General features: G+C 49.1%; 1 protein-coding gene across 1 annotated transcript in view; it reads right to left on the minus strand.

Moving 5' to 3' along the window:
* The window catches only part of MSI2 (musashi RNA binding protein 2), a 209584-nt gene that overhangs the window by 10464 nt on the left and 171260 nt on the right, over positions 1 to 27860 (minus strand). Inside the window, 2 exon segments of the mRNA XM_039563174.1 lie at positions 12818 to 12880; positions 27755 to 27829. Coding sequence (XP_039419108.1) covers positions 12818 to 12880; positions 27755 to 27829 — 138 coding nt within the window.

The raw sequence follows: 27860 nt of genomic DNA on the forward strand, positions 1-27860 counted from the left end.
GATTCCTGCTGACATTTGCCTTACGAGCAGCGTTACACTAACGAGGACCCGAACGCCGCCGGGCCGGAGAGCGCGGCTGGGCAAAGCACGACAAGCTGGGAGCTGGAATCCCACCCAAATAAACTCAACTCAGCCATGGATGAGGAAGGGGAAGAGGGAGGGAAAAGGAGAAGAAACGTGAGGATTTTGACATTACTGTCCTACAAGGGGAACTCACACGGTACTGGGATGACAGTCAGGCCCTTAGGGACTAGTAAATGAGACCTGATGACAAAAAAACCACTTAGGCACCACTAAAATATACTGTATTTCAAAGAAAACAAACCAGGGGCAATCTGGACAGAGGACTAAGACAGACACTGCATGGGAATCATTGTCCCCTGCACACAGCCCACATGGAGCCTTGGTGACACCATTCCCTCTCCTACAGCACCAAAACCCAAAGACTTAAACACCACTGCAGGGGACTCATAACAAATATGAGTATTTCAAAATTTAAAAAATATCCAGATGAAGAATGGTACAGAGTGTGTGTCTGCCTTCCCTGCCATAGTGCACAGATGAGGAAATCCTCATGAGGGCAAGAAACCACCACAATTCACTGGATTTCCTCTTTAAGCAGAGGCAGGATATTCCTTGTCCCCAGGCAGCCATGCATGGGGGTGAGCAGCTCTGCAGGGGCAGGGGAGCTTGGCATGTGGGGTTAAAGTAAGATTCAGTGATTTTAGAAGTCTTTTCTAACATAAATGATTCTATGATTCTCATCAGAAATTCATTTCTCATCTCCTGTCAAGCACATCCTACAACCAGAGCTGGTCATCTCCAGCCCTTTTCCCGTTCAAGACCCTCCTTGTTCCTGCCTTGTCCCACTGCCCCCAAGGTGGATTCCTGTACAAACAGGTTTCTTTGCAACTTGTTGATCCAGCGCTCTAATTTCTGGATGACTCTCTCATCTGCCATAAACAGCCACGCACAATTTGGCAGGCATTTCTACCATCAATGTTTATGATAATAACTAAACGTGCTTGAAAGCAGCAGGAAATTTTCAATATAACTATCATTAAGACAAAATGCTTTAAATCAAAGCCATTACCCACCACCAAGACTCAAAGCTCACAAGATTAGTCTGTTTTTCTATCTTTATGAAAAATTCATAGAACATGCTGCAAACATCATCTTCCAGCTCGAAGCAGTAAATGATATAATAACATCAAATGCTGCCGACAGGGATGGGAGCAGGCAGGGCATGGGGGGCACTGGGCAGGGCACTGAGCAGCCCAGCTGGGACAGGGGACTGCCCCACAGCCTGGTGGCATTTAACTCCAAAGCCAGGTTGGAGCAACCTGGTGTAGTGGAAGGTGTCCCTGCCCACGACATAGTGCTGGACTAGATGGTCTTTAAAAGTCCCTTCCAACTCGACTTGTTCTAGGATTCTATGAATCTATGAATTTGAGTCACTTGGGTCCATTTACTGCTGGATTTTAAGAGAAGACTGTCACAGAAGGAATATCACCCTGCTCCCAAGCATTCCAGCCTGCTGTGCTGCCTCTGCAACCACCCAAGCACAGCTGCCAGAGGACGCAGAGCAAAACCACAGTGAGTGGTGTGGGGACAATCCCACCTTCCTTGGGGACCCCGAGTGTCCCAGAGCGTGGCACTAATGGCCATGCTGTCACATGCATGACTAACAGAGCAGCACTCACAGCGCGACGCTGATACTTTAAATAACCAGCACAACTTCAGCACTGCATGCAAATCTTACATCATTAGTGCTCAGAGCCTTATAAATATAATTAGCAGCACTGCACCCATGTTACAGATCGCTTGGCCAAAGCTAATTCTCTGTGCAGTCAGGGCTGAAGTTAATGGGAGTTTGTACCTTGCTTTTCAGAGCTGCTAACAACCAGAATGTCATTTACCCAGGACTGGATGTACAAATTAATTCCAGTCTGAAATAAGACATTGGTGCTCCTGGTTCTCAGGGGCCTGTTCAGGCTGCAGGAGTGCACTGGCACAGCACTGAGAAAAAAAAGCTCATATTCAGGCTCTTTTTTTCTATACCAATCACCTCAGAGAGCTCCAAACCCCTTCATTTGTGGTCAGGTTGAGCCACTGGAAGCATCGCTTCCTTGTGTCTGAGCTTTTACAGAGTGTGGCTTCTGTCGGAGGCAGCATGTGGCACACCTCGAACTCGGATCAATGCTCCAGCTCACAAACGTCTCAGAAATAATGAGCTGGAAACACACAGATATTCTGGAGAATAACAAGGTACAAACAGCTCCCAACTCGCCGAAAGAGAAAGTGGGAGACAAACCAGAAAAACAAGTAACGTCACGATGAGAGGTGCCATGTTGTACATCTCTCACGGGGACCTGCGTCCCTCTGCTCCTGCTCTTCCCAAGCAGACTTGAAAAGCGAAGTCTCTAAGAACCCTGTGGCAGACACGGCTCCTCTGCAAGTGTGAAGAGCTACAGATGACAGCTGGCTCAGTCCTCACTCTGGAAAATCAAACGCGAGCGCTGTGCCTCCCCTGTCACCCCGACACGCTCCATAATGGGGAGCAGCCAGGTTGCCCCAGGTTATCCCTCCCCTGCAGCTACACTGGCCCTGCAGGGAAAAAGGAAAATAAAACAACTGTCGGGCTCATCAGCAAAATAAGTGGTGATGAGGCTGAGACACACCGAGATCTGCCCTAACAAGGTACTATTTGAACGTTATTTTCTAGCTGCAGTCACACTTTCAAAGGTTGTTCTGCCTCTGCAGCCCCTTCGGAAACGGCTTCACACATCAAAATATCGCAGGGTAATGACAGCAAGCAGTGGGTGGTGAGCTGGCTCCCGGCAATTACTGCTGGAAGTGAGTGGGAACCAGGAGGGAGGGCTGAGTGCTGCCCACCCTCCTCCAGATGGGCACAATGGGGTGATAATGGCACCTGGGATCTTGTGGCAACTGCTCCTGCTGCAGCCTCAATGTCCTCCCACCACTGCTCCTCCAGCCACAGCTCGACACAAACCAACTGCTGAACCACCTGAGATGAGCCAGGAGCAAGAGCTGGGCAGCTTCCGCAAGCCTGAGCAAGATAAAAATTCACCTGGTGCAGGTGTTTTACAAACCCACTGCTGCATGTGAGCCCCTACTTCTGCTAAGTACTGCACTTAACACATCCAAGGCATCCCCCACATCTGGAAGCTGCTGATGTGCACCAATTTGCAGAAGAAAAGACACAAAATTCAGCACATTCAAGCCCGGCTGTTCTAATTCCTGCAGTTATGCAGCAGGACAAATAACTGCACTTTGCAGCTCAGCTGTAGTTTTTTGCCAACGATCAATATTTATTGCCTAATCCCATTTTCCATACCGTGTGTTAGTGGTGTCACTTGCGCCGGGCCGAGTGCGACACAGAGGCCACACAAAGCTTCGCCTGTAGGAGCTGCAGTCAGGGAGCCAGCTCTTGTCACAGCCTTACAAAAGGATTTCCTCTCAAGCGGCTCATCTTTAATCATTATAAAAGCACAGAAGTTTAATCCATTTTTGATGTAAGCGCTAATAGCTTTGTGTCCTTGAAGTTCAAAGTGGTCTTCGTGCATGTCGCTAATTAGCCGAGCAAGCAGCCATTCAGCTTCCTCTCATGTTTCTAATTAGATCCTTAACAACAAACAAATGTCGACCTTACAAAGGCTCTGCTACGATTCCCTCCATTAGTTAAACAGTTTGGGAGGGATGCAGTTCTGTGCATCCACAGCCCCCCCAGCAGAGGATCCAGGGTTCTGGGCTGGGGTATTTGCTCATAGGAGAGGTTCTGCCTTCCTGATGGCGTTTTCCAGAGGTGCCGAGCACCCCAGGGATGATGCAGGAGCAGGTGACCACTCCTCAGCACCCCCATCCCAGCTCTGCCCTGCTCTGCTGTCCCTCCCTGCGGGCATGGGATGTTCACCAGCTGTGCTGGAACTCACAAATAAACCGAAGGGGCAGATAAATGCTGTCCTGTTAAGTTGTCTTCCTAACTGGTTTCTGCCAATTTAACTGGTTTTACCGTTAATTCAAAATACGATGTGATTACTGTTTACATACTTCATAGAATCACAGAATGGTTTGGATGGGACCTTAAAGCCCATCCAGTCCCATTCCTTGTCATGGGCAGGGACACCTTCCACTATCCCAGGTTGCTCCAAGCCCCGTCCAACCTGGCCTTGGACACTTCCGGGGGGGACAGCCACAGCTGCTCTGGGCAACCTGTGCCAGGGCCTCCCCACCCTCACAGGGAAGAATTTAATCCTAATATCCAGGCTAAATCTACTCTCATCTTTTTACTTCACATCAAATGCTTGGGACTGTTCGTTACACTCTTTTTTGTCGATCCATGTCTGTAACATGCCATGCTGGAGTCATTTCAGCAGCATCACGCTTGTCCTTGCCTGTGCTCACGTTTTTGGGCAAGTTTCTTGCTCCAGCCCTGGCATTTATCCAAGGGGGATGAATGAAGAGCTGTCTGCATCAGGACCTGCTGCTGCCGGGTTCCTCTCGGAGCCCTCGGTGGGCTGCGGGCGCTTGCTGTGTCGCAGGCGCCGACCCCAGCGCTGCTCCTGCTGTCTGTGCCTGCACATGAAGCTTTAACACTTATTACCACCCATCCAACTGGCAAATAAGAGCTAAAACTCAGATGCTGGGATATCACAGACCCCTCTGTAAGAATTTTTCCATTTAAAATGAAAGAAGAGCTGAGCCAGGTGATGCCGGCGCTTTCACCTCGCGCCGAGGAGCACGAAAGCTGCTGTTAATTTTACCATGGGCAACCACATCTGCATTAATTGTTTACCACAGCCCGGACAGGTCTTTTATTAATATTAATGAGTAAGAGGGAACAAAAGGCCCCTTTATTTTTAGCCTACTCTAATTGCGTAGTAATTACTCATCTACAAAACAAATGAGCCGAACTCCATTGCCATAGCAACAGCAACTCCGGCCTCCCACTGTACCACATTAACTGGCTATCACTCCTGTAATTTGAAATTGAAGCCTTTTGTACAATAACAGACAATACAGGAGGAAAATTAAACCAAAAACGGGTCTTTGTTTTGCTGCATAATTTAAGTCATAGTAGCAGGAGGGTCTTGCTTGGGGGGCACCTTCCTGTTGCCAATGGGCTGGGGGGGATGCTCAGGAACACGGGGGGTTACCCCAGTAACAGAAGAGGCATCCAGACTGCAAACCTCCAGTCCTGTGCAACCATCCCTTCCTGGAGGAGGGTCTGCACCAGGCAAGCTGCTGCCCAGCACATGGTGCCTGGGGGAGAGCTGGTGGCACCAGCCACACTTTTGGCAGCTGACACCTCAACCCCTTGTCAGGGCACAGAGTTTTGGGCTCTTTTAAGCATCAGGAAATGCTCACAAAGGCCCTAGCTGTGTGAGTTTATTATTTTTAAAAAGCTCAGGTTTATATACCTGCAGACTCATTTTGCATTCTCTGGCAACTTCTAACCCACTGCACTTCTCGAGCTCACACAGAGCCAGATGCACACCAACATCTGCTGCAAGGAAAAACTACTCTGCTCCTCTGGCAGTTTTCTGTTTCAGAAAGGAAAGAGGGAGAAAAAACACCACTGTAATTATGTATTTACTTTTAAAGCATTTGGGGAGAGAATCAGCATGAAAATACTGACAAGCAGTGTGTCAGTCCAATGTGCGCCGCCTCACAGTTAGCAGTTGTTCCACTAACGAGTACCAGCCTGCAACTGCTGCTGGAGAGGCAAGTTACCCTCAGCTCTGGCAGTATTTACCTGTTTAGGGACTAAAATGCATCGGACACCATCCTGTGCTCGAAGATCTCATGCACTGGAGAGCACGTGCTGAGACCCCACTTCAAACTCTGCAACAACTCATCTGCATCTTGTGGGGACCAAAGTCTAATTACAACAGCCAACAGCTCTGTCCTCCAGCTTCTGCTGGGAGAAAGGGAGTAAAACATGAATAATTGGCTGTAGTGGGGCTTTGGAGGGTACCAAAGTTGTTTCAACCCCCTGCCATGTGCAGGGACACCTTCCACTATCCCAGGCTGCTCCAAGCCCCTGGACACTTCCATGGATGGGGCAGCCACAGCTTCTCTGGGCAACCTGTGCCTCACCACCCTCACAGAGAAGAATTTATTCCTAAATAAAACAGCTCTGGATGAGCATTCTGAGGAGCATTTTCCCGTGGAAAATAATTCTCCCGATGGAAAAGACTATTAAAAGTTACCCGCTAAATTTGCTACAGATTAACTTCAACTGCAGCTCAGAGGTGGTCACTAATTGCACTGGAGATGATTTATCAAGTGCACAAGATTTTCTATTACAAAATTATTGATTAAAGCTGATGTATTTTAACCTCAATAGACTTCAGCCCAGCGTTCTGTCAAACACCGGCTGCTGTGGCCAAGGTCGAGCAGCAGCAGCACCAAATTGTTTCATATCTACTGAATTTTCTCCCTGGCACTGCAGGAAGAAGCTCAGTCCCTCATGGATAAAGGAAGATCCAAAAGTAGCATCCTACAGTAAAACAAGACACAGAGTTTCTCCTGCCTGGAGCCTGTGCTCTGAAAAGGACCTGTGGGATTCCCACCCTGGAGCAGCACAGCACTTCTGAACTAAACAGAGAAGACCCCCCTTGCATTATTATTATTTTTATAATTTGGGGTAGTAGACAGACAAGTAACTGTAAGGCTCCCAATATTGTCAGTAACAAGGCCAAAACCACCCATGGGACTGCAGAGTGGCTCCTCCAGAGTGCATTCACCACCCAGGGCTGCTCTGTGCCGGGCCTGGCTGACGAAATTCCTGTTTAAACCAGGATGATTTTCCTTGTTTCCACCCCTCCCAAAAGCCCCCATGGTGTGGGGTCCCTGCCTGGCCACCTGCCGTGCTCCCCAGCACATGCTGCCTCTGCCAGGGAGATAAGCAAAGGATAAAATCCAATGCAGCCATTAATTTCCCAATGCATCACCCGCCAGGCTCTGTCACATAATTACTGGCAGTTCCAGTGGAGTGAGAAATTCCAGCCCTTGCTGCTCCCAAGTGGTCCACTTGTTAGGTTCTGGCTTTTGAGATTACATAGCCTGGATTAAATTTTATGTACTTTTATAGAGGAGAATAAAAAAGGGAGAGCAATTCCACCAGAGCCACCGCGCCGCAAGGGAGTCCTCCCAGCAGGCTGCAGAAATCCCAAATTGGTTCATGGCCGGATCTTTGAAACGCTCCTCCTGACATCTCCACGAGCCCATGGCAGCTCCTCTCCCCCGCACACACAAACCAATCACTGTCCCCCTTTTTATAGCCATAATTTGCTAACCTATGAGTAGATTAGATTTTGGAGCACCTTCCTTAAGTGTCAGACACGGCTTCCTCGACCCCATGCAATTTGTTGCTCTGCTGGCTTTCAGACACACTCCTCACTTCATAGGCACACAGAACAGCGGGGCCCCCGTTTCCCTGGAAGATCGAGATCCGAAGGGGACCTTATCCCTGCCTTGACACACGAATGTTCAGCTCCCCGGCAGCACCAGGGGCAGCTCAGCTGGCCTCGCACCTTGTCAGCCCCAGCGCTTGTTTGCTTGATTTACTCAATGTTCTATTCGAGGTAAGGAGCAGATAAAAATTCTTAATTACACTGGAAAGCCCATTCTGGATATTTTATTTCCTTTGAAAGCCCTTGCTGCCTTAAGTGCATTAATGAGTGTGTGGCTCTGCCCAGAGGAGCAGGGAGATGCTCCCACCCAGCACAGCTGGTTTTGGGGGTGGCCAGGGCGTGGGGAGGAGGGGAGGGGTGACCACACCATGCAGGAGCTTTTCTGCTCCCATCAGGATGTTTTCTGACAAGCAGCAACCTAAACAAATAAACCAAAGCCTAATTCGGGATCTCAATTACCATCTGTTGGATTTACTGACTGCAGCGCCGTATCTGCGTTTTCCAAGTTTAGCACAGAAACCCAGGCAGGAGAAGCAAAGCCACTGCTGGCTCATGGCAGAGAGGATGAACTTGCCTCGAACTCCTCATGCTGATATTTATGAAATGTTAAATCTTCATTTAAAAATGTTCCCTTAAGCTGGGTGACATGGCAATGAGTACGACCCATCACTAGCTCAGAGTTTCTGTTGCATAATAAGATTTAAGGTTTATGACCTACAAACAATCGCTTGGTGGCTCAGGACAGGCTGCGGGGAGCCGCCTCGCACACACGGAATTATTTGGATTCCCAAATGGAGTGATTTGCGTGTGGCACATCTGGTCTACGACTGCCAACAAATGAGTCTATGGGCTAATATGGACGAGTAACAGGCTGATGGAGAAACCATGATTGTAAAATGATTTGAAAAATATCTTAAGTTCTTTGGGATACAAAATAAAAAGAAGAGAATGCAGGTATAATCAGCATTTCAATTCCTGAGGGGGGGTTAATTTGAAAAAAAAATAATGTCAGTTTTACTATCAGCATAACAGCACATGTGGGTTCTTGTACGGAGGGTGTAGGTTGCCTATAGCCAGCTTCAATTTAAACTTCCAGATAATGGGATTTAACGAATAGGGCTCTATGGATCCAAGCCGTCAGCAGCTCTCTGCTGTGTTATCCCTACGCTTTCAATCAGACCAAGGCTCTGCTTTTATCTGCCACGCTCGTTCACGTTGATGGTGCCTGTAATATCAACTCGACAATGCATGTTCTACAACTACATCTACTGCTACCAGTACGACTACTACAGTGCATGCATTTAGTTCAGTCCCACAGATACATACACTCTAAGAACAGGCAAGGGGAGATGTGAAATGTTTTACGGGACGACAGGTGTTTTGTTTTTTAAGTAAGGGAAATTAATATAAAACATCAAAAGAAAGAAAGTGTACAAAAAAATAGAGACATTTCTCAAGAGTTGATATGAGTCGTTTCTTGAACCATTTCGTCCGAACAAGCAAAAAACATGCAACCAGCTGCTACTAACAAGAAGCTGGACACTGAGAGAGGATTAATAGGTGTGGACAAACCTTCCCGCTGAGAGCGCTCAGAAGAGTGTTTGAGAGGAGGTGTGCACGTCCGAGTGTAAGAGAGGCCGGAAAGTTTGCCTCAGAGACACCCTCTCTCACAGCAGCCCCAACCAAGCAAGAGAGAAAACAACAAAACATAACTGCTCACACTCACCATCAAGGTCAGTAGCTCACGTTACGAGATTTGTTATAGCTGGCAAGTATAAAGTCCAGTAAGGGGTTGTTGGGGCACAGGGCTCAAAGGCAGCACTGGCAAGCCGGGACTGGGGCCCAAAATCCAGATGTGCCAGGGGGTGAGGTGGAGAGCAGCCCCTGGCGCCGTGGCACTGTGCTGTCCCACTGCGCCGAGTGCTGCCGGCCGGCTCGGCGGGCAAAGCCTGCCCGAGGGAGCTGGGACAGGGCTGGATTAGTGTGGCCTTATGGGTTTTGTCTCCAGTCCTCAGGGAGGAATAGCTGGTAGCAACAGATTGGGAACTGGAAAAATCTCAGGCTTGTCAATGAACCAAAGAGGAAGGAACGAAAACCCTCTCCTGACAAATTTTCCTCGTCTCGTTTTCCTGCCAGATGAACCCCTCCCATGTCAAATGCAAGAGAAAAATGTGCCCCCCCATGACTGTATTTTAAAAAAAGCATTTACACGACAAAAATGTTTTACACGTAAAATATGTCAGGTGGATTCAAAAGAAACGTGACACTGATAGTGAAGTTGTCTAGGAGGAGTTTGCAGCATTCAGACTTTTAACTTTGCTCGTTTTCCATGGCTCAGGTCCCAATTCATTAAAAAAATACAAGAATGGGTGAGGTTGTCAAAACCAGTGGAGGGATTCGGCAGCACAGTCCCACCCAGAGCAAATGGATGTGGCCAGACCTCTGTCTGCTGGAAGGACCTCAGCTATCACCTCATCACTGGGATGTTGAGTGGGGACGTGATTTACGAGCAGCTCCACGGTGCTCACCCTGCCGGCACGCGAGCAGTGACGCGGGACATGAATTTATGGTGGCACTGAGCACGAGGACAGGGACACATCCCTTTCTGCTGGTTGTAGGACAGACCTGCTGTGACACAGAAGAACCTGTTTATCTAGCAAGGTCAGCTGGTGACACGCTGCCATAGAAAAAGAAGGGGCGAGGGCAGGGAGGAGGCCCTGAGCAGGTACCTGCCCTGGTGGGCTCCTTCTGCTGACACAGCACACATGCAGGTGTCCCAAGAGGAGGAACGTCACCCCAGGGACAAATCAAGGTGGTCAGTGCCCAGGGGCTTGGAGTGAGAGGGCTGCAGCTTCCTGGGGAGACCAAGACACGCATCTGAAGGTGGATGCTCTCTGCGGGTGCTCAGTCTCCGTGCTGGCACTGATGCCAGGAAGGTGGGGAAGATGCGGCAGGACGGGGCCAGAGAACAGAGAAGGTCAATTTTGGGTGAGCTGTGGGGGCTGGAATGCTGCTGAAGAGGCAGCAGTGATGGGGGACATTGATGACATGGACTGTCATCAATGCTTTCCAGGAACCTCCTGAACAACGTTTGCTCTGTGCTGGGGCCGCTCCAGCAGCCCTGGGCAGAGCTCTCCCAGTGAGCTGGCGGTGGTGGGACATGCCTGCCCAGGTGTTTCCCAGCTCTTTCCACTTCCTGGCAGAAAGGGACCAGTTAGGGCCAGCCATGCTGTGCTCTGTGCTTTGGACCAGGCACACGTGAAGGAGGGCTGTGCGAATTTGTGAAGGAAAAACAAAAACCCAACTGAAAAGGAAAGACGGAAAAAACCCCAGCCATTTTTCTTGTAATGAATCGGGCCCGTACACTGCAGCGCAAGATCGATCGGACTCCACTGCTCCTGGATACAATTCACTACCATTGCTGATGGAGTGGCAAACCCAGGATGTCCCTTCCGAAACCAGCTTTGGATGGAGATGACTCTACAGAAACCCCCCCGTTCCCAGACCACGGCTTGGTGCGGATGTGAGCGGGGCCGGTGACAAACCCACCTTCCTCCTTGAGACCTCGGGGCTGGGGGTGGGACGGGGGCTCTTTGGATTCAGTTTTGGGGTTTTGCCAGTTTTGTGCACGCAGGCAATTTTGAGGCTTGAAAAGACATTTCCAAACACCATACTGCTCTTTAAACTTGCCAGAAAGGGAGTTGTTAATTTAGGGTTAGATTTAGTTTCGTATTGCAAGTTCAAATCAAAAAACAAAAAAACCGAAAAAACAAATCAGAAAACCCAACAAAAGAGAAACCAAAAAACACTCAAATTAAAGACAAATGATTTTCAGGCACAGAATTGATCAATGCTCAGTTCAGTTGTAATGGGCACCAAAAGCACTCCGATTAAAAAAAAATAAAAAATAATAATAATCAGGGAAGCAACGTTAATCCAGCCAAACCCTCTGTGCCTTGCTAAGGGGCAACTCACCAGGTCTGTTTGCACGTAAAACAAAACCTGAAGGGCAAAACATGAGGAAGAGGCAGAAACAATGAGGTCTGTTTTCCTGGAAGCATATGCAAAAGCAATCTTGGGTTTTGTTTGGGTTTTTTTTTTTCCTCTTTGGGTTTGTTTTTCCCCCTCCGTGCCGGGGCAGTAGGAGAAGCCGGGAGTTGGGGGATCCCCACAACCAGGCTGGCAAGTCACCCCTTAGGCGCTCTCTACATGCCACAGGATGGAACTGGTACAGAGAGTCCTTTGTAGCCTGCAAGCAGTGCCAGTTTGCATGGAACGGAGTTCTCCTGGTGTCTTTCTTTGGCCTCCATGGCATCAGGCTCTCGCTCGAGACACACCTGGGCCTGCGCCCACCTCCTACTCCCTCACGCAGTCAGGGCTTTTCGGGGAGAGCTCGATAACCCACCGGCACTGCCGGAAAAGCCACCGAGAGCCCCCAGCTCGGCCATGAGTGAGCTGGGAGGTGCTGCCAGCCCCGTGTTCTCTGAGAGACGCCGGGACGGAGGACACGGGGCTGGCAGCGGCTCCGTCCCGGCAGCGGCTCCGTCCCGGCCTGCGTTGGGAGCCGGGGCGGCTGCCGAGCCCATGGCTCACTGAGGGCTGCTCTGAACTCTCTCACCCGAGCAAAGTGCTGATTCACATGTTCAGCAAAATTTAAACCTAAGGCAGTAACGGCAATTGGCAATGATTTATTTATTTATTTCCCTTAAGGGGAAAAAAAAAGTAGAAGTTTTCAGAAGAACAGAAGAAAAGCTTTGTCGTTCCCCATGGAAGCAGCGGGGTTGGAGCAGGCAGGGATGGTGAACTGTCAGCCATGTGCTGGTGCTGAGGGCACGAGTGATGCCATCCCAAGGGACACAGTCCCTCACCATGGGGCTGCCCCGTGCTGGCCATGGTGGAGGAGGTGACAGTGGCTCTGGGCACGCGCAGGAGCACCCAGAGCTGCTGCCACTGCCTCAACCCAACCCCAGCTTCCTGTGAGCAACCAAAACTTTTTTTCCAAAACCACAAATTAATCTTTTTCGGGGTGTCTTTCAGAGCCTCGAATTTAAACCAAACAAATAAAGAAACCAACACAATAAAGGAATAAAGAAAGAAACAAATTGGAGTATCTACCCTGGTTTTGGCAGTTCTCACGCCAATCTCCTGCAGGTGCTCCAGCCCCCATGGCCTCTGCTTGTAGTTTGGGTTTGGGTTGGGATTGATTACTTATTTTTTCTCTAATTTTTTTTTTTTTTTTGATTATTTGTTTTCAGGTCCCCAGGATAAGTGTGAGGAAAATCAGAGAAATGATGGAGAGCTGCAGCCACACAGAATACCGACAGAGCTTTTACCTGACCCTGCACTCTCAGGGTTTGCTCTTCCACGGGCCCCCCTACCTGATCCTCTTGCTGCTGCCACGGCTGCCGCTGCTACTGGTCCATAAGCCGCTGCCGGAAAACCTGGCCGTGGAGAAAAGGAGAAGGGTAAAGACAGAAGCCAGCGGGTACCGCGAGTCTCTGCGGGGCAAAGGGTTCCGGAGCTCGCCATCCCGGCTCTCCGTGCCACCAGCAGCCACTGTGTTTGGGATGAACCGAGCCCTTGCCAGCTGCCCGCTGCCAGTGGTCCCTGCCAGCACAAATCCCCTTGGCACAGGAGGAATGGAGCTCCTGGCCATGGCACGCCGTGGAGCCAAGGAGGACAGGCTGGAGGCAGAGCCTGTAGCACTTGGCTTGTGTCTCCACACTCCCGCAGGAACAGGGTCAGCCTGCTCCGCCAACGACCCGGGAATTCTCTTCTGGGCTTATTTGCAAGTGATAATAATGTGCTGGTCTATAGACAAAGCAGTAATGGAAAATATGAGGAGGTCCTCATGTCAAGATCACGAATTTGCTGGGATCAAGCAGAAAAAATTCAATGGAATGTGGTTTAAAAAAGAAAGAAAGAAAGAAAGGAAAAAGCTCTTGAAAGCAAACCAGCCGCAGATCAAGGAGCTCTGTGACATCCCCCCTGCTCCAGGGAACCGAGCCCTTGCAGAGGAATGGAATGCTGCCAGCAAGATTGCAGATTTAATGTCTTTACTTAATTAATATTCAGAAGATCTGCCAGAGACTCTGACTTTCAATATGCGTATTTTAAGAGGGCAATGGCAAAGTCCAGGCAATCAGCAAGAACCCCAAACCCCAAAGTCAACAACTCCAGGGAGGTTCCTGGTCTCTGGGAGCTCTGACTGCTCCTGCCATCCAACAGGACAAGCCTGGGGTGGGCACCACGACGGAACCTGGCCCTTGAGCGGGCACCAGGACCATGATCACAGCTGCTTTGCAAGGCTGAAGAACCACAGGAGAACAACTGAGGCACTGAGAAAGAGAAGAGTGAGCCTGAGAGCGAGAGTGCGAGCCCAGCACGCTACAGCCCACTACCTTCAGCACTATGGCGCAGCTACAGCTCAGCTACCAGGGCAAGGAGCAGAGAACTAGGCTAGAGTGACTTGAAGCTACTTAAAACATCAATCAAAAAAAGACATACTTGCATTTAAATATGGTAATAGGGCTGTTGGGGGAAAAAAAAAAAATAGCACAGGTGAAATGTATGCAGAGGATCCCCAGGCTGGTGCTCCCTGTGCACAGAGCCCAGCACTGCAAAGCCAGCCCTGGTCCTCCTGGTGAACCTGTCTGCTGGTAACTACTACAGGCTCTGTGGAGTGGGATGGGGGGGAAGCACATCCAGACTGGGGGCTGCTGTAACCAGAGTTAAACCCGAGCGTTAAATTCCCTCTTGCTGGTGACGGAGCCATCAACCCTGGGTGGGTCCCCCGACATGTGACTAGGGCTGGAGTGAGAAGACTTTAGTGTTAAGAGTCAAATCAACCTCCAAAGAGCAAGGAAAGCATCTGCAGGACAAGGGCTGAGGCTCTGGGGCTTCATTTTCATGCAGAGCCACGGCTGGGCCAAGCTCCGAGCCCTCCCCCTGCGGCTCAGGCAGGAGCAGAGCTGGCACCAGCCCCCGTCCCTCCCGCTCTGCTCCCTGCCCACCACGGCGCCCGGTCCAAGAGCAGTGTCCTCAGCGTTCCCATGGCACCTCCACGACCAGCTGGCCACCCGCAGATCTCTCATTTGGAGGCTCCAGGGGCTCTCTAAACCATCCATACGGGATCGGAGGAGCTGTGGACTTTCCATGGAATAAAATGCCTCTGCCAAAACCAATCAAATACCCTTCAAATCACCAAGCATCCCCTGAGAACAGCACAAAAAACAGGGCTGGAAAGTTTGTTTCTCTTGTTCAGCTGCCAGGGACGCTCAGGATCTATTTGAAATGCAGGACAAAAAGTTTTGCCATGCAAAAGAAGAGTGAAATAACAAGGGTGGAGAAGGCGCTCCATGGTAAGAGCCCAAACAAAGGCTCCGTTATTGCATTCCAGTGGACAGATGTGTGAAAAATTAATCCCTCCGCCCCCGAAGGAAGCTTTTATCCCAATTCTGAGATAAAAGCATCCCTGCGACATGGCACTCCAAACAGCTCAAGTGTGATCGCTGCTCGCGCTCTGTGCGGGAACGCCGCAGGGGCCGCAGGCGGAGCAGCCGCAGCACAGGCTCCAGGAGCGGGAGATGGAAACAGGGATTGATTATTAACATTGGCAAAGCCCTGCTCACTGATACACTCACAGGATGGCTCCATCACTGAAGGATCCCCAAATCAATCCGACCTACTGAAAGCCATCGATCCCCTGCTAAAATGCTCTTTGCCAGGCCCCCCGTCCATCGGCTCGCTCAGCTGGGAACAGCTCCCCTGTCACTGCTGTCGAGCCACTAATGCTGTGTGACCTCCCACCACTGTGCCAGCATCTCTGTGGTACCTCTGTGGCTCTCTGCTCCTGACCCCCTCAGCAGTGATGGGCATCTGACACCATCCCACTCTGCCTGATGGGGCTCCCAGCACAGGGCACCGGGAACGCCTCCGAGAGCTGGAGCAGGGGACAAGGAGAACTTGTAGCCAGCAGTGTGATAACAATGGTCCAGTGCCACTGTTTCCCCTCAGCAATGCCTGGTAAGTGCAGGCATCTCCAGGAGATGGCAGTGGCTTTGGAGACTGCTGCTGTAGGGTGCCAGCAGGCCCTTTAATCCCTGCACCTGCTGCTAAGGGGCTCTCAGGCTCCCAGTTCATTTTTAAGAAGCAGCTTGGAGGTAACTGGGTGCCACAAATGGGTGCCTGGACAAGAGTGCCTTGAAACCAATGGAAGCATTGATGGCAGCATCTCTGGATCCCACCCTGGACAAGCAGGACATTGGCCTGCATCAGCCCCACTCTCTCCGAGCCCTCTGAAGTCACCTGGAAAATCAAAAGAGCGGAGGGAGAGATCAATTCATTCCTGGTGTTTGTTTAAGCACAAAAGATCCCCGTGCTTTGTGTGCCCGCTGCTCCCAGCTGCCCAGAGGAAACAAGCTCCCAGAGCCATTCCAAAGGCCAGCAGTGCCCACTTCAGGCACTGCAATTAGAAGGTATTTTACAATAAACGTTTTGCACTGGGCTCACACACTGTCCAGGAAAGCCCTGAGGATTCACAGCAATTTCATGCTCTCTCATTGCTCGGAATGAGCCAAAACCCCTGTTCCAAGTGCAATTTTTCACAGATAAATTTTCCTGCTTCCTGCATCAATAGTTTCACTTTAAATAGTGAAGCAGCAAGGGAAGATGGACAGATCCGTGTTAAATTCTTTGCCCTGAGGTCCCACATTTAGTCCGTGGCTGGTGTCTCTCCAATGCACAGGTGAGTTTGGGAGAAGGGGAATCCCAGGATGGCACAGCCCTGGAGCAGCAGGTTTGGGCTGGAGCACACAGCCCTGCTGTCTTGCTCTGGGTATTGAAGTGGGAACACAGGATTTAGCAGATTTTCCAGGGGCTTTGTGAACAAATCTGGCGAGCGCGACGCTGCCTGAGCAGGGCCAGGCTTCACATGGGCTCCAGGGGCTCACCAGGTCTCTGCCCTGCTCCATCTCCTGCTCTGGTGGGATCATTCCTTCTTAAATCACTGAGTTCTCCTGCCCTCCAGCCTGGGTCTGGCTACAAGGCAACCACAAGGGAATAACACAAGAACCATTTGTCCCCCTTCCTGATGCCAGGACCCTCTTCCTGCAGCTCCGGCTCTAAGAGAAGTCACTGACTCCTTCAGTCTTGCTCTGATCAGCCTTTGAAGACCCCAAATACCTTGCATCCCCAAAGCACACACAACCCTATCCTCTACAACCAGTCAGACAATAAGAATCAACCCAAAAAAAGGGCACAAAGATCATGAAATTAATTCTTACATAAAAAAATATCATGCAAAGGATTTCCTCTGTTTAATGGCCAAAGCACTTGGGCACCTGAGGTCGCATGTTCAGACCTCAGCAATGAGCAAAGGGATTTAAAATAAGAAAATGGAAGCCGAGATGCTCGAATCACCACCTGACTTCAGAAAATAGTCAAAATCATAGAACAGGCACGGAGAATTAAATAAAAGCCATCAGGAAACTGCAACTAAGAAGCAACCCCTTTGGGCTGTGTTCACGGGGTGTTTGCAGTGCTCACACGTGAGCTGCAGACTGGTCTGTGCAGGGTGTTTGGGGGTCCTTGTGCTGAGGGGATCGAGCTCAGAGCTCCTTCACACCCCAACACTTCACCTCTTACACCCCTGGTGCTCCCCAGCGAGCTGACCTGAACCCCGGCCTTCCAGGAGGGTCACTTCATCTCCCAGGAAAGAAGTGCAAAGGCTGGAATATGAATTCATGTGCAGGCTGAGCGGGGAGAGGAGCCAGGGAGCTGATCCCCCCTTTTCCAGCGGTGTTCCCAGAGCTGATCCCCCCTTTTCCAGCGGCGTTCCCAGAGCTGATCCCCCCTTTTCCAGAGGCGTTCCCAGGAGCTGATCCCCCCTTTTCAAGTGGCGTTCCCAGGAGCTGATCCCCCCTTTTCAAGCGGCGTTCCCAGCAGCTTTGATCAGCCCGAAAAGCTGCGCCAGGCTCACAGCTGTCATTTCAGATGGGTTCTCGCTTGCATTATTCTTTCCATTAGGCAGTGTTATCCTCTTTGGAGGATCTTTAGGCTTCATTTCAAAAGTATCAGAGACTCAAAACCATGAAGCAGAAGAGCCTGGTAGGTTTTTTTTGAAGGCAGGCAGGCGTGGGTCCAATTTACCGGGCAAAAATGTCGTCTTTAATGGTGAGCACACACAAGGGAAAGCTCCATCCCAAAACAATCCCTTTATGTTTAAAACCTTCATCTTCCAGGCTCTCTGTCTCACACTCCCCCACCCTTTCTATAAGGAAACACAAATAAGAAAGAACAAAACCTGCTACTACTCCAAGCTTTAAAAGAACAACTCAGTGCTGAATATTTAGAGAAGAACATAACACCCACAGAAATCAAATGTTCCCTAGAACTCATCAAAGATCGGGATTCTACCAAATCATTCACAACTCATTACCACGGTTTAGTAGCAATTAACTCCTCGGGATTTGATTGCAGACTCTATGAAAGCTTTCTCAAAGTCCACAGGAATGTGGGGCAGCAACAAGCCCTGCTTGGAATGTCCTGCGTTTCCCACCAGTGACCCTGGTTTGTCTGTGAGGAGGTGGGATAGTGCCATCCACACCACAGCTGATGAACAGGACCCAGCACAGCAGGGCAGATCTCCAGGGAAACAGGGCAGTACTTTCCTACGGTTTTGATCAATTCTGTTAACACTTTCAGCATCTACAAGCCTGCTCCGAGTCCTCTGTTGCAACAGCCCCTTAAGTGCTTCCCTTTGTCTTTTTCCACTGTGTTACATCAACCTTGTTAAAATCTATTTCAGCAAATTAGGGAATTTCAGCCAGAACCCACCATGCATCACGGACCCTCATCCCACAGCCCCTGCATCATCCAGGGCCCAGCCACACGTGCAAGGTCTGTCCCATGCCCCCCAATGTCTGTTTGCAGATGGATGTTATGATGAGCAAATATTCCCATTGTGGAATTCCAACAGAACAATAAATCCCAAATATAGTTAATTTAAAATTTGGCACTTCCACTTTATATACAGTAAATGACCCATTTTTCAGCTGTTGGGACTCTCAGGCCGTGGGTTTTAGGATGAGAATGGTGCATTTCTGCCCAGTAATTACTTTATGCATCAGCGAGACAAAGCCTTGTCTGTCTCCAAATTATCATTCTGGGGCATTTCAAGTGCAATAACCCTTTTGCAGTTATTTCACTATACTGAAAACTGGGAAACTTCTCAAAGGCAAACAGTTTGTTCTAAAAAAACCTATTTATTCAAAAAACCACAAGCCAAGAAGCAAAAGCTGGCAGCTGATTTAGGTTATTTACTCTACTTAAAACCTGCTCCTACCCTACAGCAGCTTCAGGGCTCCACTTCTCAAATGTGCCCTATGGAAACCCCCACCATCCAACACTCAGGCCCAGTATGTAACTGGTAACGTCCCTAATTAGCAACTGGTGAAACCCAGAGAATTATGAGAGAATCAAGTGAATGGATGAAAGAGAATCTCAACCACACCATTTCCTAAAAGCAAATGGTTCTGTTTAACACGAATTGATTGCTTCCATAAAAGAATTTCATAGAACGAGAGTCATAGAATGGTTTGGGTTAAAGGGACCTTAAAAACCATCTCATTCCACCCCCTGCCATGGGCAGGGACACCTTCCACTATCCCAGGTTGCTCCACTACACCAACCCAGCCTTGGACGCTTCCAGGGATGGGGCAGCCACAGCTTCTCTGGGCAACCTTTGCGAGGTCCTTGCCACCCTCACAGGTAAGAATTTCTTCCCAGTATCCCATCTAACCCTGCCCTGAGGCACTTTGAAGCCATTCCTCCTTGTCCTGTCTCTCCAGGCTCTTGTAAACAGTCTCTCTCCATCTTTCCTGTAGGCTCCCCTGAAGTCTTCTCTTCTCCAGGATGAACAATTCCAATTCTCTCAGCCCTTCCTTGTAGGAGAGGTGCTCCATCCCTCTCATCATCTTGGTGGCCTCCTTTGGACTTGCTACAACTTATTTTAAAGGCCAAAGCCAAACAGTTACCACAGATTTTTAATCAACAAGTTAAGTATAAAGGAAATGATGGCTGCAGGGGCAGGAATACCCAGGTGCTCACTGGCCCCACGCTGCCTTGCAGCACAACAGCTCTGAATTTCTGCATTTCAGTCCCCTGCTGCTGGATGAACAAGGGCAGGTTAGATTGAACCACATTAAGGCACCTATTTGGAGTTCAGCAACGTGGCACTGATTTGCTTCAAGCCTCATTTCTGCTGCTCTGATGGTAAAGAAAATGAGCTATTTGGTTAAGCTGCTTGTCTCAATTTTTATGAATGATCTAAACTATCTGGGTAAGTATTATTTAAAGACAGGTCCTTAATGATGAACAAAGGCATAAAAAGAACTCGTGTCTGGAGGCTGAAGCTGGAAAAATTCAACACAAAGAGGCAACTTCATAAAAGAGAAGGCAGTAAATCACAGGACAAGGTTATCAGAGGGTGGGGAACTCTTCACCACTCATGTGCAGCTCAACCAGCACAGCCATCGCTGGCAGACAGGGACTTTCCCCGTGCCTCACTGGGCATTCCATAACCCATACTATGAAAGAGGTCGGAGGGGAGGATTGGGATGCTGAGCCCAGAAATCTTCAAGGTATTGCTGCAGCAACTACGATCACTGCACCTGGACAAGGCAGGATGCGGAAGCTCCTCAATGGCCAGCTGGAAACCCGACTACTAAAACATTCACATTTGAATGTTTTTGTGCTATAAGGAGACCAATCTTGTCAAGTTCTTTGTAACCTCAGCTTCAATTTTTAACAGCTTTAGTCAAAAATTGTCTCTACTGAGGCACAAGGCAGGAACACAGGGGAGCTGTCATGCTCCGGCTGGCTCGGACACGGAGAATTCCTTACAGCAGGATGTGCATTACCAGACTGTGTTCCTCCTTCTGCAGGGTTATCCATGTTTTCCTCCACACACGGGTGTTTGTGTTACGCCTCTTTACTTTTGTGAGTAATTGCTCTCATTAACCCTCCCGGTCACTGCAGCTGTGGCCTGTTCAAAGCTGAAACCATCACTCTGGAGCTGCAGCATCACCCCAAAACACAAAGAGCTCTACAGACACCAGCAGGTTTGGAGGTCTCTTCCTTTTCTCTCCTCTCTGCCCCTTCAGGATCACTCATTTTCAGGGCAATGAACCTCAAGTTTTAAAGCCTCAAACTGCAGGCACAGATCAGTGAGCAGCCGAGAACAGGATGATCAGTGTTCAACGTTCAAGATGTTCTTATTTCTCAGTTATTCAAGTTGTAAGTGGAGAAAAATCTTATGAAGGACCTGGGCAGTTTTGGGCCTCAGCCAGACATGGTATTCAGGGAAACCTCCAGAGCAGCCTCACACTGAGGGGATGGGGCAGGAAAAGGGGGACAGGCTCCATTTTCACCGGCCACACTCTGCTGCCATTGACAGTGCTGGGCGCTGGACCATCAATACAGACCAACAGCTTCTCTCTGGAAAATCTCACATTAAATCTCGTAACAGGATTACTTTAAGGGGTAGGGGGAAATAGAAGGTGAGAAAGGCCTTTTACACAATTCTCTGCAACATCAAAAAACTGCAGCTTTTCTCAGAAAAACTGTGCCTAAGAGGCAAAGGTGCTTCAGTTCTGCTCAGACTCAGAGAACAGCTCTAGAGACCATTTTTTCCTGCATCAAAATACAATCATCTAAGCAGAACTTGAAGGAGAACCTTCTGAGTGGAGATTTATGGGCTCTGCTATATTAATTCCTCAGTTTGCTGTCTACAGTTCCAGCTGCTCCTCCCTCCAGGGATGCGCCTGTAATGGGAACGATCCCTCGTCAGCAAAAGAACACCCAAAACCTTAATTTTAAACCAGGTCCAGTCTATAGCCTGTTCTCAGGAATGGAGGCTGAAACGGAGAGGTGGGAAGGGGTAACTCAGGTGGTTCCAACAGATTCCAAATGCACTCTGTAAACCAGTGATGCCATGCAGATGCAGTGATGTGTTTAGGTGAAAACAAGGCATGCAGCACAGGGGAGAGCAGAGCAGATTTAAGCAGTTAAGAGAGGGTTAGACAAAGGAGTCAGAAACATCTCCAGCTTCGTTCCACATCTCTTGCTGTTACAAGGCTTAACTAACTGAACAATTTAAAACAGGTTTCACATTTCCTCCTTCTATTTTGCAGCTGCCACCAGGTTCTCCTTTTCTGAGTGTTACGTTTGATCATTCCAGTATCACGACCAGACAAACTTTGCTCCCATTAGTAAATGTTCTACAAGCCCTACACCTGTGTAACAGTGCTCGAAGAGTGTTTTACAGAGCTGACCCCTATTAATACAGACTTCATCTCTCCCTGTGGGTACAGAAGCCATGTGTAGGCAGCACTTTAGAATCACTTTACCTCAGCAGAGTAGGAAGTTGGGTGCTCAAATACAGGGAAATGTGGCTTGGGGTCGATGAAGCACCACACGCCCCAGGGCTGGGTGTTTCACACCAATGCACAAGGGACAGAGGGAATGGTTGGCTTTTTGGGATGCTGCAACCACACCCTTTTCCTCCCATCCCCACTGCACCCCCCTTCGAGGTTATTAATCAAGGGGGGACCTGAGCAACAGAATTTGCTTTGGGGTGTCCTAAACCCCAGACACGGGAATCTCCTTCCCTCTCCTCCTGTCAAGACACTATGACAAAGAAGCCTTAAGCATGACATAGTAATTCCCCTTGTCTTTGGCACCAGTTCCTTTTCCTGACCTGGAAAACACCTATTTTCTAGTTATTACCTCCTAGGTGAGCACCACACGTAACTTTACACAGGATACCTCCCTGCCCAGCACTGATGAGTGAACACTGTGGGACTGGCATCAGGAGAGAAACTGAATTAAGCTCAACAGAAGGTTGGTTTAAATGCTCTCATAGTAACAAACAAACCCCATCAGTCTGAGACTTTGAACCATCTTGTGTTGCATTTCCACTGCCCCAGGCACTGCAGGAGCATGACCCAAGGCTGAGCTCATGGCCTTTGCAGCACCAGTATTAATAAGCAAATATATTTCCCTGAGCTCTGCAAAGTTTATGAAAATATTTGTTTTTCTCACCTCTCACCATATACAAAGGTTTTAATAAGCTTTAACAAACATACAAGCAAACAAACCCTTAATTAAAATAAATAATTTAAATTTCTGACCTGAAGGCTTCTATGGAACTTCGACAACCCCCAAACACTCAGGTGATGATGGGAGAAAATATAACTGGGATAAAGACAGTGCAGGAACATCCTGCCAACAGTGCTGGAGGACCAGTGGGGATGCTGCAATTTCCTCTCCCCCCAGTTACGAGTACATTTTGTCTTTCTTTGGGTGTAATTTTTGCTGTAAACACACCTCGTATGTAACTGTTCCTCTGCAGGTTCTTCAAACAGCGGGTCACACGCTCTGAGTGATGGTTGTTTTATTCTTTTATTCAACTGTCATTGGTACTGGTTATTTGGGGCATCCAAACCAAAATATTAAAACTGCAAGCTAAGAGAGCAGCAACACAGCAAATCCGTTGTAAACAATTTATTATTATTTTCTACCTCAGTTACTTACAGGAAAAAAGTCATAAAAAAGAAAAAAAAAAAGAAAAAAAAAGAAAAGCACAGATGGACTATTTACAAAAAATGAGAAAATTCACAATAGCTGAAATGTTTGCAAATCATGCACACTAAGACAAGTTCACAAAAGCAAAGCAATTCATAGCAAAAAAACCCAAACAAAATAATAAGAAGCCATACAGATTAAAAAAAGCTATTGCCTGCAGAGAAGTCAAAAGAAAACTACCCAAGTATTACATCAAGCATCTTTAATGAAATGAACAGCACAGCCGTGGATTGTAGAGCCTTTGACACCGACATTTTAAACAAGTGGATTAACAAACATTAAAATGCATTACAGTTCTACTGTAAGCATGCAACATACTTCTCACAAACTTATCATCAAGTGGGTAGAAACACTTCAAGAACGGCAGAATTTAAACAGAATGTGTGTTTTCTACCCGAAAGTCCAGAATCTGGTCTTGTTAAAGCCAATGGATAGAGGTTTGCAGCTCTCCTGCGATTTGGGTGGAGATGAAGAGGTGCGATGCAGCTTAAGCAGGGAAAGCTTGGCCAGAATTTAGGAAATTTGCCCATGATTTTGCAAGCAAAGTTTGGAAGGAGAAGCAGCTGCAGGCAGTGTGCAGGACCATCGCCGGTCAGAGTTGGGATCAAAGAATCAGAGAAACCCAGAATGGTTTGGGTTGGAAGGGACCTTAAAGCTCATCCAGTTCCACCCCTGCCATGGGCAGGGACACCTTCCACTGTCCCAGGCTGCTCCAAGCCCCACTGGCTCTGGGAGCAGGGCAGGAATTGCTGTGGGGGGCAGCAGCTGCCTGAGCCCCTCTCTTGGTGGCATCTTGCCACGGCCCTGGTGTGATGGTGGCAGCTCCCAAAGAGCCCCCAGGCCAGAGGGAAGGGAAGGAAGGGGACACATGTGGGCCTGTGACACCACAGGGTCACACAGCTGGGGTAACTCAGCCCTGCGCTGCCAAGGGCCCAGGGACAGGAGACGCCCGTCTCGCTCCACCCTGGATGGGATTTGTGCTACTGCTGGACGTCACCACGTTAAAAAGCGCCAATCACTCTCTTTGGGGCTGTTTGTGAGACCAAATCAACCCAATCATCCTTCTTACTTCGTTGATAAAATGATTTCTAAAAAGTTTGTGAGAAGTCATGCCTTCGGAACGCCCCTGACCCCATCCTTGTGAGTTACATTCCAAGTGGGCATTAAAAACTCATAACAAAGCAGAGGAAAAAAAATAAGAAAAAAAAATAAAAAGCAAACTCAAAGCAGTGAGGATATGGAGCCTTTAAAAAAATAAAAATAAAATAAAAAGTCCAGTCAATCAAACCAGCCAGTAAGAGCAGCAATTTTTCAGTGGACATTGATATTAAACATGGACCACCCAGGCTTTCTCTGTCTCTCTCTCATTAGCACTGTAGTAAACCCCGATTAATTTGTTATGCATCTTTAAGAACTAGTTGATAAAAATTATGTCTTGTGAAATCGGCAAATAGTCTGCAAAGTGAAATAAGAACAGAAATTAATAGATTAAACTGAAAAGATAAGTCCCAGAAATTAAAAAAAAAATAAAAAAAGAAGAGACACAGAAAGGGAGTGATTGCAATTAAAATAAAAAAAAAGAGGCAATGTACTGCATGAGGAAGGGCTGGGAGGAATCTCGGGATGGGAGAAGATAGAGCAGTCGCCAAAGGGTTGCGTGTCTTGCCCCTGGAGCCAGGGGCTGTCCCATGCCATAGGAAATGGTGGAGATGTGGGAGAGGATGTGGGAGAGGACATGGGACAGCCCGTGAGGGGACCCTGCCCACAGCTCTGACACGGACACGGGAATGGGAATGCAAACAGGTGCCTCATGGCATTTGTACCTCGTTTCACTTGGAAAACAGGAAATACCGTCAGGACAGTTCAGTCAGAAGGGAATTCCTTTTTCTGGCTTTAATTTACTGAAATAGTAACTGGGCAGCACAACCTGCACAGGGACAGTGCCTGTGACAGCCCTGTGGGGTGACCCCGGCCCGGCCACCCCGCCCAGCCGGTGGATGGAGCATGGGCAGGTGCAGGACACGACTGGGCTGTGACAAACGCTGCCAGAGCTCCTGAGAGCAGCCCAGAGTGTGACTGAACATCCTCTGTGTGTCTGTACTGAGGCTGCACCACCAGCGCGTTCAGGGAGGGAGGCAGAGGAAGCTCTCAGACCCGGGATGCTCCTGCAGAAACAGCCGAGTACTTCTCCCTCCAAATCACGACACTGAGACTTTAAACCTGACAACTTACTAAAAAAGCACATTTCAGATTCCCTTCCACCAGTTTGCAAGTGCCTGTCTCACACTCCAAGCCCTACCACAGGCCCCACTGAACTTCTGCAAGTGCCAAAATGCACGAAAGGAAGGGCTGGCACATCCCTGTCCTTGAGTCCTGCCCTGCTCCTGGAAAGGCTCCCTGGCACTGAGCTGTGCTCTGTGGCACTGGGCTCCCTGCCCCAAACACCTGCTCCAGCGAGGGGGGCACCCCATCCTGCTGCTGGACCATTCCTCACACCACGCCTCCGGCCAGGACGCTCCCCACCCCGCACGCTCCGCCGGGTTGTGATTCTGGAGATCAGAGCCCCAAATCACCTGAGAAACTCCCAACAACTCTGGAAAGGTTCTGATTACTGCTAAGGAATAATTGATCCGAGCAGGAGGAGAGCAGGGGCAGAGCTTTGGGGCAGGGGAACTCAACAAGGTGAGACAGGACCCTGAGCATCTCCTGGTGCTTCCTGGCTCCCCTGGGCCCCACCACGGCCCACAGCTTTCCACATGGATTCTTTTTCCATATTCAAGCTCTGCAGGAGACTGAAAATAACCAGGCAGTAACTGGAAGTCCTGCTTTGATAAAAATAGGCCCTTAATAAAAATACATCTAAGAAGGGGTCGAGTCAAAGGGTGCCTTTTCTGTCAGCAAGCAGACACATTCACTTTCGACATGTTTATAATTAAACTCATCTAAGCTCTGCTGATTTCCATCATTAAACCTATCAAAGGTGTCTCTCCTTCAGTGTCTTCATACAATCAGCTGGCACACAGAATCGTGAGGAGTCAGAGTGTGAGACAACACACAAACACTTGCTGAAGCCTCCTCCTCACCTCCAGCTCCTGGCTGCAATCCTGCCAGACCACACTCTCCCACTGGTTCCAGCAGAACCAGAGGTGGTGTCACCTGGACCTGGGGCAGCTGCCTTGTCCCCACCAGCACCGTGTCACCCTGGCAGCTCTGCTGTCTGCCTGACGCCCCAGTTGTTTCAGACTTGGCCTGGTCCAGGTGGGAAGACGTAGCACTGGTGGGAAGAGGTGGCTCAGCTTTCGGTAGAGCCCCGACATTTGTGACTTCAAATACACAAACCCTCACAGTGCTGTTCCCCTCGGTGTTATTGATCCTGCAAAAACCAGCTGCACAATAACCCCATCACAAGGACACTGTGCATGCTACAGGTGACAACAATCCGTATTTTCCCAAACCAGAGTGTCATCCTAATGACTTAGGACTGAACACAAGGCTCCACATTTGCCCCAGTGTGCTGCAGGTGGAGCTAAGCGTCTGTTCACATCCTCACCCATCCTAGAGAACCTTCCTGTGAGGTGCTGGTTTTCCTCCTGCCCCTCCCTGCTCACTGCAGGGGGGTTCACTGGGTGTCCCCGTTACCCCAAGCTCCCACCCCTGTGCTGTGAGCCCTGAGGAGTGCGCGACCCTTGTGACAAGGCTGCTCAGGAATTCAGGAGTCTCCTAACCATGGTGGCCAGGTGGGGCTTCAGCCACAAACACAGCAGTGCTGCTTGGCTTGTTCCAGCTGCTTGGGAAAAACCCGGAATGAAAGAAAACTCCCTGTCCTGTGTGGTGCCAGTCCCACTGCGGAACACGCTGGAAAGGGCAAAGGCTTTGCATGGGCTTTGTTGGATGCCCCATCCCCGGAAATGTTCAAGGTCAGGTTGGACGGGGCTCTCAGCAACCTGATCTAGTGGAAGGCATCCCTGCTCACTGCAGGGGGTTGGACCTTTGAAGGCCCCTTCCAGCCCAAACCATCCTATTCTGTGGTTCTACGATCTGTTCACCCCCGAGCCCGCCGAGCGCCCCAGTCCCGGCCCAGCGCGGCAGCTCCGCCGAGGGCAGGGGGAAGCGAACCGACGCCAAAGCACAGCATCACCCCACGGCTGCTCGCTGCTCCTGGGGAGGAGCCCCCGAGCCCGGCACGGAACACGGCGAGGTCGGACTCCGCACTCCAAAAGTGAACGTTCACTTACCACAGGCCAGCACGGGAAGGTGTGTGCGGGTCCCTGTGTGCGTGTGCGTGTCTGTGTGTAGCTCTACAATATCTATGAAAGGAAAAACCCATCAAAGGGAGGGTAACAGCTCTTCAGTGATCTCTCTTGCTTTTATGTTTTAATTTAAGAAGTTTTGTTTTCAAATAACCAGTACCAATTTATACATTAGGAAAAATGTATTGAAAGTATGTCGCTATAAATGTCTATTTTAAAATAGTAAAAAAAAAAAAAAAAAAAAAAAAGAAAAAAAATTGCTGTTGTGTGAGGTGCTCCCTGCAGACTTGCCTGTCTCAGCTTGCAGCTATGGACTTAAAAAAAAGGAAAAAAACAAAGAACAAACAAACAAGAAAAAAACCCCAAAAAAAAGAAGGAAAGAGGGGAAATAAAGCAAATCTGCAAATGAAATGTACGTACCTGGGAACTGATAACTGTAACTTGGGGCAAATCCAGGATATCCTCGGCCATATGTTGCAACAAAATTCGGGTAACCTTGATCACAGAAATGTAAAAAAAAAAAAAA

The sequence above is a fragment of the Corvus cornix genome, chromosome 19 (assembly GCF_000738735.6).
Source record: "Corvus cornix cornix isolate S_Up_H32 chromosome 19, ASM73873v5, whole genome shotgun sequence".
NCBI lineage: Eukaryota > Metazoa > Chordata > Aves > Passeriformes > Corvidae > Corvus > Corvus cornix.